Below are 11,614 nucleotides of genomic sequence, written 5' to 3' on the forward strand. Positions count from 1 at the left end.
GAGGTGGAGGAGATGGCCTTTGAACCCCTAGTGCCACTGTTATAGCCTGGAATTAATAGCGTCTACATAGAGGGCATTGTGGTTGGATGGAAGGCTGCATGTGTGTCCCTGAGTTGGACGGTGTGGGCCTTTGCCATGTGCCACTCCCTGGATGCCTGGCTAAGGCCCTGGCTTTCTGCTTTGCCCATCTCTGATTGTGGTGATTAAAATGTGAGCATTCCCATTGGCTTATGCATTTGGAAACTCTTGATGCCTCACTGTTGCTGTTTTAGAAGGCTGTGGAGCCTTGAAAGAACTAGGTCACTGAAGGACTGCTTTGAGGGTTATAGTTCTCCCCACTTTCTGTCTGTGCTCTGCTTCCAGACTAGAGTAACAATGTGACTAGTCTACTTCTGCCTCCATGCCTTCTCAACCATGACAGATTAAATCACCTTGAACTGTGAGCCAACATAAATTCTTCCTTCCTTAAGTGGCTTTTTGTCAGGAATGAATGATCATAGCAACAGGGATAGGAACTAGACTACACACTAGACTACACTAGACTACACACCAAATACAAGTGATCAGTGTAAACCCTAGACCAGCGGTTCTTGAGGTCAGGACCTCTCGGGGAGTCACATATCAGATATCCTACATATCAGATATTTACATCATGAGTCACAACAGTAGCGAAAAATACAGTTATAAAGTAGTGATGAAATTATTTTGTGGTTGGGGCCACCACAACATGACTAACTGTATACAGGATCACAGCATTAGGAAGGCTGAGAACCACTGCCCTAGACTCTCCATCAGGATGCCCTGCTAGTTCTTTCTGCCTAACTCCTTCTTAACCATCTTTAGTTGTTGCTTGTGTGTCTCCTAAGTATTTTCAAGCCACTGCCTTCCCTAAAGAACATCCTCTTACACACCATCTTCTACCTACTGACCTACCATTCTTAGATCAATATTACTGTTTCTGGAATAATGAGCCACAAGTCTCAAACTTTTAAATAAAGAGTAACCCAATTTCATGGTTTAACAAGCCAAAGATGGGCTCATGAGATGGCTTTGTGGGTAAAAGTGCTTGTAGTATTAACCTGATGAAGAAAGGTTAGGTCAGCAGAACCCACCAAAAGACAGATGTGGTGGCTCACACCTGTAATTTAAACACGCTTACAGGGAAAGAGGAGGCAGAGTGGCCGCTGCCCTGGAGGCCTGTGGACCATCCAGCCAGGAATACACAGCACAGCAGAAATAAGAGATCCCCACGCCTCAATGTGGAAGGACAGAACCGACTCTTGAGAGTGGTCCCCCGACCTCCAAATGCTGTCCCCTGACCTCTGCTTGTATGCTGTAGCATGACCCCCCTCCATTCAACAATAACAACCAAAGTCTTTACAAAAGAATAAAGAGAAAGAGGTAGGTATACAGGCAGGCAGACAGAGACACCAAGAGACAGACAGACAGAAAGACAGACAGGTAGTGAGGTGTGAGATGGTAGCCCGGCCTTTGGACCGCAGGTGCCTAACACTGAGACACAATTCTTTGCTCTTGGGATAACTTCTTGCCAGCAAGTGTTATACTTGATAGCTGTAAAGACAAGTGCACTGCTTGTCTTAAAGGATGTTTTCTTCCTTCTGGTTTTGTGGTCCTTTAGCAGTACTGTGAACTCTAATTCCTGTGTCCTGGGGTGGGCAGGCCTGGCCAAACCCTTCATGCACACTTTCCGTGAAGTAGGTGAGGAGACAGGAAAGGAGAAGGAGAGGACAGGCAGAGCTGTCTGCAAAGTCTCCCAAAAGGGAGATAAAAATACCTCCTCTGGGGCTGCTCAGGGGTGAAATGAGATAACTTGTGCTGCACACAGGCGGTGTCTCCCTCTGCTTTGAGTCATGCAGCCCATCATGGGGAGAGGAGGAGGGGCAGTGCCAAGAGAGATACAGAAGAGAGAAAGACTGTGAAACTGACAAGGGAAAAGGGAACTTTCAGGCATCTCTGAGATTAATTTTTCCTAAAATGAGAGGTTCTTCAGAAATGGGAGGAAGGAGTGCCATTTGTAGAACATCACACCCCGCCCCCAGGGGCAGGATCCTATAAAGCAGCAGCCTGGCTCCCCTCAGGGCCTCTCAGGAGCCTGCTGTGTGGGCAGCAAGAGGAGGAGAGGGGAGAGAATGGAGAGGGATGGGGGAAGTAGGATGGGGAGGGGAAGGGAAAGGGTGCAATTCCTCAGGAAAGGGAGGAGGAGGAAGAGAAGAGAGAGAAAAGGAGGCATTCTTCAGGAAGAGGAAAAAGAGTTACTCCTAAAAGGAGAAGGAGGAGGAAGAAAGGGAAGAAGTAGGGAGAAGAGGAGGCAGCAGGGGAAGAGGGGGGAGGAGGAGGCGGAGGAAGAGGCCTGCCTCTTGACAGAAAGAAGCCAAAGCCTGGGCCCTAGCTATGGACTGCTCAGAGCACAGCACAGAGGAAAAAGAAATGCTGGTTGAGAAGGCGCTGGAGGGCAAAGGGCCTGAGGTCAGGAGCAGGCTGAGCCTTTACTGTGCACAGGCTGGGAGACACCCGGAACACTAAAGGGCTGGCTAAGAGGCGGAGCCAATGGTTGCTCACAGTCCACCATGGGCCACTGATTGGTGAAGGTCTCCTAAGGAATAACAGTTTCTTCCCACAGAGCTGGCTGGGAGTCAGCCCTCCTGGCTTAGAGGGAGGGCTGTGGTGTGCTGTGCTGTGCTGTGCTGTGCTGTGCTGTGCTGAGCTGTGGTGTGCTGTGCTGGGCTGGGCTGTGGTGTGCTGTGCTGTGGTGTGCTGTGCTGTGCTGTGCTGTGCTGTGCTGTGCTGTGCTGTTTGCTGTGCTGTGCTGGGCTGTGTGTGCTGTGCTGTGCTGTGCTGTGGTGTGCTGTGCTGTGCTGTGGTGTGCTGTGCTGTGGTGTGCTGTGCTGTGGTGTGCTGGGCTGTGTGTGCTGTGCTGTGCTGTGGTGTGCTGTGCTGTGCTGTTTGCTGTGCTGTGCTGTGCTGTGCTGTGCTGTGCTGTGCTGAGCTGAGCTGAGCTGTGCTGTGCTGTGCTGTGCTGTGCTGAGCTGAGCTGAGCTGTGCAGAGCTGAGCTGTGTGTTATAGGAGGAATGGGGACACCACAGAGAGGCTGCTCTCCTGTCTCAGAGGGAAGGAACACTGTGCCATGCTAGGGAGGGGAGGTCCTCCCTGCCCACTCTGCAGGACCTGATGGTCTGTACTCTTCCCTTGAAGCAAGTTTTCAGTAAACTGACATACAGCAGAACAGCCAGGAAGCAAGGATGGAGCTGGGTGCTGGGGAGAGAGTAGTCACTCATTCCGAACAGTCACGAGCTTGCATCTGGCATCACTGCGTGAGAAGTGTGAGTGTGTGCGCACACACACATGTACATATGCACATGGAGGCCACAAGTTAGCTTTAAGTATTGTCCCTAGGGTGCCATCCACTCTGTTTTTTAAGACAGGGATTCTCATTGGTGTATAACTTTCCAGGAGGCTAGGCTGGCTGGCCAGTGAGCCCCAGGGCATATACCTGTCTCTGCCTTGCCAATGTAAGCCACCACATGCTGCTGTTTCCTTTTCATTTTTTTACATGTATTCTGGGGAATCAAACTTTGGCTTCTGTGCTTCCAGGGCAAGGGTTTAACTGACTAGTTTATCACCCCAGCTCAGGAAAATGTTTAATCTACCAGGAGATATTCGATACTCAGAATATATCCTTCACTTAGAGATTGTCAGCATCCCCTTAACTGGATTAAAGACTAGCTATAACTTTCTGGGATTCATCACACATGACAGTGTGGACTCCCTGTTAATACACAACAAAAACAGCAGTGGTAGTCAGAAATAAGGACAGAGTCCTCTGCATTCAGGTCCTTGTAGGGCAGCCAGGGTTACATAAAGAGGCCCAGCAACTTGCCCAAGGTCATTGCTGGTTCATAACGGGTCCAGATTCCAATCCCACTCACTAACTACTACAGACAGCCTCTACACCACTAGCACATCAAATCTATTTGTGCTACATGGTGTTTGAAATATGACAGAAAAGAGCTTGGGAGATGGCCCAGTCCCCTGCTTCAAGCATGGGGACCTCAGTTTGACTGTCCTGACCCAGCACTAGGGAGGCAGGGTTTGGAGGATTCTGTGGTCAGACAGTCTAGATGAATTGCTGAGCTCTGGGCCTATGAGGAGAAAGTTCAGTGTGTAAAATGTTTACCACACAACCGTGAGTTTGGATCCCCAGAAGTCGTGTGAAAACCGTAAACGTTGGAAGTACAAGTGTAGGCATCTGAGCCTACAGGGAGAGGGAGGCAGAGACAGGAGGATTCCTGGAAGCTCTTGGGCCAGCAAGAGAAATTCTGTCTCCAAAAAGATTGGAAGACCAATACCCCACATTGTCCTCTGGCCTCCATATAGACACCATGGTACTCATAGCATCTGTACCTGTACACACACACACACACACACACACACACGGAGAGGGAGAGACAGTGACACACAGAGTCAGAGACACACAGAGAGATATGGATGGGAGGTAAGGGTGTAGGCTATGAAGGCAATAGAAAGAGCAAGGGTCTCAGGGTTAGAGGTCAAAGGGACAACAGGCCCTTTCTCAAGCTCGGGGCTCCATATGATATGGAAGCAGCTATGTGCAGGGCTTTCTAGCAGCTGCTGTGAGGTCCTGTCCAATCCCCACCTACCCCCAGATGGAATCCAGTGCCTTGGGCTGGGTTCTAGCCAGCAGGCGGGAAAGAGGCTATTGTCTTGTTCTACCCTGGCTAAAGGACTGTACAAAAAACCCTGTTTTAAAAGAATGCACAAAAATTAAAATTTATAAACCTGAGGGCAGCAGCCAGCACGCCCCCAGAAGGTCAGATTATATATGGATCAAAGGGAAACACCAGGCCAAGCTGAGAGGTGGTGGGGGAGGGGGAGATAGGCCTACAACTCAGCTGCTGTGTGCTTTGCATGCCTTGTCTTTGGTGTGGTCTCTGCTTGTTTCAATGCTTTATTTACTGGCCTTTCAGTATATGTCAAGTTCTGGCCTAGGAGCTATAGGGGTGACTTCTCAAAGACACCGAAGGGGCTTTTGGCCTTGTAACGGTGCTACCTTTGCGTATTAATGTGGTCTGCATAATCACCACCTGTTTCTCAGTGGCTCAGCTGTCAATTCTTTGTGCCAGGCCCTAAGCAGGAAACAATGCCCAGGGGAAGATGTGGACACAGAGCCACTCAGGAGGTCAGATTCCCAAGAAGAGGCAGAAGCAGGACCCATGGGGACAGCAAAATATCCCCTCTGTAGGTTTGTTTGGGGGATGGCTTCCAAGGCTGGTGGGTGCCTTTTTTTTTTTTTTTAATGAGTTGAACTTCATAAACAAGTTCTTGATAGACAAGCAGATGTGTTCAGGGGAGGGTGTCCTGACATCTAGGAGCTGGTTACAGGTTGTTTGGGAGGGTGAGGCTGGAAAGGCAGACAGCATGGGCTGGTGCGTGAGGGCCATCAGGGAAGATGCAAGCAGAGCGAGGCAGCTCTGACCACAGAAAAGGGAGCAGTAGTGTCAGGAGGTGGGCATGGATCACAGTGGGAACTCGGACCTGACTGGAGAACTCTGGAATGCCTGGCAGCTGTCACCCAGGGCTCTGCTCTGGCTACTCAGACACCATTCCTGCAGTGAGCAGAACACTGTGCCTTGCATGTGCTCGCTGGCCACGGGCCTTTTTTAGGCACCAACACCCACTCAGGTGGACCTCAGATGTCTGCAGGGTCTGACGACCTGGTTTTGTACTTAGTAGGTTGGAAGCCTGAGCCACGAAGTCCTCACTGACCCTCCAGTCCTTCTGCCAAATACCCATTACTTCAAACATGGTGGGGTGACCCAGGCAAGGTCCACACCAGGGCTTGGCCTAAAAGCACTAATACTGTCATCACACTGTGAACTAGCAGCCACCTGCTGCTGGGAGATGGCAGAGAGGACCCACATCTGCAAGCCATTTTGCTTTCTTCAAAGCCAGCACTGCTAGGCATGGCTCCAGGTCACTTCTGTTCCCTGGGTGAATACTGTGAAGTTGGAGTGGGTTGCTCTTCCCACCAGCACGGGGAAAGCTGAGACACTGAGATATTGTGATTCCTCCCAAAGCCAGTGAACGCCCAGGTCTGACACCCCACGTGGACAGATAGAGAGATGGATGAACTGGGCTCTGGCAGGCACTTCCCACCAAAAGTAATAGCATGTCTTATCAGAGCCATAAAACAGACTCTCTTCTAGATAGAGAGGCATATTCTGAAGTGACCGTGTTTCCTACCCATTGGTTTAGCTGAGATGGCGAGACTGAGCAAAAACGTGGTGATTTGCTAGTCTCAGAAGTGGTCATGGATATTAGAAACTGGGGTAGGCCTGGACACTCAGTTCCTCAACTACCTGCTATGCAAGAGAGAACCTGGATTTGATGTCCAGGACCCACATGAAAATGCTGGGAGTGGTAGCACATATTGAAACTCTGGCCCTGGGGAAATGGAGATAGAGACGAAGGTCCCTGGTGCTCACTGGGAGGTCAGTCTGCTGAGTGAGTTCTCACAATTTAGTGAGTTCCAGGACAGTGACAAGCCCTGTCAGAAGCACAAGGGGAACAGCACACCTGAGAAATGACAGCAGAGCAATCAGCTGGCTTGCTTGCATGCCTGCACAAACAGGTGGGCCCTCATACACATGAATAAACATGTGTACACACACATGCACTGGCATGACCCTTAGGAGGACAGTTTCTGAGTCGTTAACATTTTAAACACATAGAATATTTGTCTCATAGATTAAACCCTGGGATAGGGCATTTTATCCTGAAAACTTATAATCATATATAGGTCACATTCCACTTACGAAGATGGCTGCACCAGTTACCCAGAGATAACCCAACCTCTCCCACTCACCGTGGAAGCAGTTACCCACATCCACTGCACACACAGAATGCCTCTTACCCATAGTTCTCTGCTTTCCAGAGTGTTTTGCAAGCCACTAAAATACTTGCCCAACCAAGGGTACCCTGGGAAAGGTCCAATGTGCTTACTGTGCCAGACCCACGAGACTCGTAATGTCCCCAATATCTAGAGGGATTGCACAAGGCTTGAGATGTAATTTCATTTGGCACTTCTCGTCACCCTCTCTGCCTCTGCCAGCAACAGCAAATTCTATATAAAGCTGCCAAACCTGGCATCTCTACACTGAGCTGTGACCCCTTTCAACCAAGGGCAAGGCACCAAACTGCCTGTGTATAACTTGCTGGTAATAATAGTGACAATCAGGCCTAGCAGAATCCCTAAACCCTGCAAAGTCAGAGCAGAGCTGACACTGGGAAGTCAATTCTCTCTGCTCCGAGGCACTCAGTAACTATGGCTTCATCATGGAGACAGGATATAGATACATCCTGTCTGAGTTAGCAGCAAGAAACAGGATCCCAGGAGTCTCCTATGGCAGGGACCTTGCCACTAATCCAAGGGGGAAAGTAATCTGGTAAGCTACTTAAGTACAGGTTATAACCCTACAGCCCCAGCAGAAAGGGGTTTGTCCCTATTAGCCAAGCAAGGCCTGGAACGGAAATCTCAGAGAGCTGTTTGGGGGAATCGGGTGACCCTCATCAGACCCGAGAGTCTGCAGCCTAGACTTTCATGGTGTCAGAGACGAAATAAATACAGCATTCCTGACTTCCTGTTCCTTAACCCAGGTCCTAAACATGTGTTCACACGTGTTCCCATGCATCCACACACAGTGAGGCAAATCTGTTCACACAGGTATCAGTGCACCCACACATGGGAACTTGAGTCAGATACACATGGAAATAAATGCATGCGAACCCTGCAATCCACACTCTCTGGTAAAGTTCACCTCGGGGTGGTAGACATTTGTAAACACCTTGGATGTCTCAGCCTCAACTCTCAAGTGTTTGTTGATAGGCAGCTCAATCTCACAACCCAACGAGAATATTCCATGAAAAGTCTTACTTTGTGGATGCTGAAGCTGGAGCTAAGAGATGTCGTAGAGGTGACCCCAATACACGCAACATATAGGATAGCATGTACTGGTGACACGCATGGGGCACATAATCGCCAACCACACAAGCCTCAATATAAGGTACCTATCTCCAAGCCACACAAGACAGGGGTCCCAAGAGGTCTCAGACTGGGGGGTGTAGTTCAGTTGGTAGTGGGCTCGCCTCACATGCATGGAGCCCTGAGTCCCCTCAGTAATATGGTAAAAACCCTGCATGGTGCCACATTGACCTAATCACAATACCTTGGAGGTGGAGGGTAGAAGGATCAGAAATTTAAAGTCATCTTTGACAACATGGCCTGGTCCGGTCTACAAACTAGTCTAACTTACATACAACTCTGTCTCAAAAAGAAAATTAAAATTTGAAAAAAAAAAAAAAAAAGGTTTCTATTATTTTATAATTGTGTGAGAGAACGGTGTGTAGAGTCTGAGGAATTCCTCTCTGAGGTGAGGAGCAAAACGTATAAACAGTCGTTTTCTTTTAAAAACAAAAATTTGGATTGCAAAAGCCCCAAAGTCGAGGAGAGCAGGGCGGGCAGGCGGGCGGGGAGGCCCATCAAAGTTTCCTACATCTGGAGACTCTCTCGCTGCTCCAGTCATCCAAGAAGTTAAAGCCTTTAAAAAGACAATCTTGTTTGTTTGTTATTTCATACTCCCAGAGTCAAAGACAGCGGATCCGGCAGGATCTGCGCCTGTCCTGGGGACCAGTGGGCCAGAAAGAACTGTTGGGAGTTTCTTGGAGTTTGCTTGACGTTGGCTCGGGCTCCCTGGTGCGAAGTTGACCCTGACCGCTTGACTTGACTTGCGTGGGGAGAGAGGGGGGGGGGTGCCTGGTTGCTGAAGGCTCGGCCTCTCCCTCCCTCGGGTCCCGGTCCCTTCCCAAGCCCCACACAAAGAAACAGCGCGCCATCGCCGGGCTGGTGGCCTCTCTGGACCGAGGGACATCTATCGGACCAGTGTGCAGGACCTGTCCCCCGGCTCCGACCCCGCACGCTCTGTGCGCCACAGTAGGACCCGCGTCTGGCAGGGATCGGGACATCCCCGGTACTCACCGAGGAGCTCGGGAGGCGGCGTGCTGACCAGGCTGCTCATTGCCACGCGGCGGCGGGGAGAACGCGGTGGGGAACACTGTGGTGGGGGGATGGGGGCAGGAAAGGGTCACCAGTTCCTGGACCCGTGAACCCGGCTTCTCCGTTGCACCTGGGGCTCCCACTCCGCGCGGCCAGCAGAAGGGAGGGCCTCCGCTCCAAGATAGGCACACTTCAACTATTTTTTTCTACAACTTGGCCATGAGGTTTCCACCCATTTTTTTTTTTTTAAACACACACCCGCCCACTTCCGAACGTTTTCTCTGTGCTCTAACTTTCTGCTCACAGTTCTCCCTGTTTCTGTTTCCATCTGCCACTATCAGATAGAGAGCTTGCGGTTAGAATACCCCCCACCCCTTCCCCCGTGAGAGCACTGGGAAAGTCCCACAGGAGACCCGGGTGGCGGGTGGCACACAGGCCTTTCAAGCCTGGTGTGGATGCTGTAGAAACAGAACTAATCTAAATATTTCTTTTTACATTTATTCCTCTTAATTAGCATTAATTGTATGTATTTACAGGGTATGGCACAATATTTCAGGACATGTATAGGCTGTATATTAATGATGTCGATTAGCAATCCTAAGTCTTTACCACTTTTAGAGACATCCAGCTCAGTGTGTGTGTGTGTGTGTGTGTGTGTGTGCATGCGCGCGCGTGTTAGAACCCAATCTCGCTCTCTTTTCCTCTTTGTCACTGGCCATTAATAATTGCTACTGGGCTTTCCTACTTTGAGATGACATTTTAGATTCAACAAAGCAGATAATGTTTGTATTTGATTCTCTGTCCATCTTAATTCACAAAATGCCCCTCACTCCCGCCCTTTCTGTGGCACCTGAAAGGGTTGCTAACTTGTATCATTATCTAAATAGTGCTGTCACCTTGCAAGCATGAGGACTGGGTTCAGTCCTAGTGTCTGAGTTACTTTTCCCATTGCTGTGATAAAATAGGACTATTGCTGCTTTGTAGTTTGAGGGTACAGTCTGGCTAGCGAAGGCATGGTAGCAGGAGCTTGAGGCAGCTGGCCACACAGCATCTACGCTCAGGAAGCAGAGGGGAAGAAGGGAGAGGGATGCTGGACTCAGCTCACAGACATTCCCAGATGCTAGCACCTAGTCAATTAAAAAAGGAAACAGCCAGATGCAGTGGTGCAGTGGTGGATACTTCTCACGTCAGCACTGGGGAAATGGAGGCAGGTAGATTCCAAGAGTTGGCTGGTCAGCTAACCTAGATTTCTTGGTGAGTTCCAGGTCACTGAGACACCCTGTCTTAAATATCAAGGTAGATTGTACCTAAGGAACAGCAGCTGAGGTTGACCTCTGACCTCTACTCAGGTATGCACCATGTGACCTTAAGTATCTGCATCTCACATTTTCCCTTAATTTGTCATCCCACAGGTGCCATTCCTGCATCAAGGTTAGAAGTATGTTTAAAACTTTTTTTTTAAAAAGAAGCTTTTGTTTATTTTTTTAGTATGTGCCTTACAGGAAACAAAACACAGAAGGCAAGAACAAAGTCACCCAGTCACAAGCAGCTCAGCTCAATGTGTCGTCCTGGATTCTGCAAGTGTACACACACTTGGGCAATTGAGATTATACAGTATGTACCATGCTTTCCCCACATTGTGAATATTCACCAACTAAAAACCTCACGCTCCACAAGGATTTTGATAACCAAGAATACGCTAGACTTTCAAGTTTCAATCAAGATGTCCTGTGCCAACCTAGGAGATACTTGTCAGAATGAAGCACTAAACTTCACACTGATGTCAATTCTGTCGGAAACTTGGTTTCTGTTCCTGTTGTTGTGATAAAATACCCTGCTCAGAGCAACTTAAGGAAGGACGGGTTTATCTAGCTCACAGTCCAACAGATACTGTCCATCCCTGGGAAAATCTTGGCGGTAGGAGCATGAGACCCCTGAGTAATTTCTTAGCAGTCAGGAAGCAGGGAACAATGAATGCTGGTGTTCAGTTCACTGGCTCCTTTCTATGCCATTCAGGACCTTCACCCATAGAACAGTGCCACCCACATTGAAGGTGGGTCTTATCACCTCAAATGAACCCAAATTACATTCTTTATCACAGTCATGCTTAGAAGCCCGACATGAGAACTCATCAGTAAATACAGTGCCTGACCCAAACAAAATCATACTTTCAAAGTGTGTGGCGGTGGTAGCAGCAGGTATAGATGATGTTGAGCCTTAAGCCTTACATCTATTTGACTAAAAGATAACCTGATCAGGAGAGGGGAAGGCACCACTGGAGATGCAAAGATAGACAGTGTCAGCTTCTCGCACAGAGTGAGTTGTTATAGAATAGCATGCAGTGTACACTAGCAAGATTTTGCTGAAAAGACCCTGATATAACTGTCTCTTGTGAGACTATGCCAGGGCCTAACAAACACAGAAGTGGATGCTCACAGTCAGCTATTGGATGGATCACAGGGCCCCCAATGGAGGAGCTAGAGAAAGTACCCAAGGAGCTAAAGGGAACTGCAACCCTATGG

At 49.1% G+C, this 11,614-nt stretch overlaps 1 protein-coding gene across 2 annotated transcripts in view; it reads right to left on the reverse strand.

The window, feature by feature from the left end:
- Gypc (glycophorin C (Gerbich blood group)) overlaps window positions 1-9,286 on the reverse strand; it is a 32,698-nt gene extending 23,412 nt beyond the window's left edge. Inside the window, exon 1 of one of the 2 annotated variants that reach the window (XM_085833554.1) lies at window positions 9,075-9,286. In XM_085833554.1, coding sequence (XP_085689680.1) covers window positions 9,075-9,114 — 40 coding nt within the window. In that variant the 5' untranslated portion in view covers window positions 9,115-9,286. The remainder of the gene's footprint in view (window positions 1-9,074) is intronic. The other variant, XM_021151043.2, reaches the window with a different exon arrangement.
- Between the last annotated feature and the right edge of the window lie 2,328 nt (window positions 9,287-11,614).

Source organism: Mus caroli, unplaced genomic scaffold (assembly GCF_978045245.1).
Source record: "Mus caroli unplaced genomic scaffold, Mus_caroli_1 scaffold_19, whole genome shotgun sequence".
NCBI classification, from domain to species: Eukaryota; Metazoa; Chordata; class Mammalia; order Rodentia; family Muridae; genus Mus; species Mus caroli.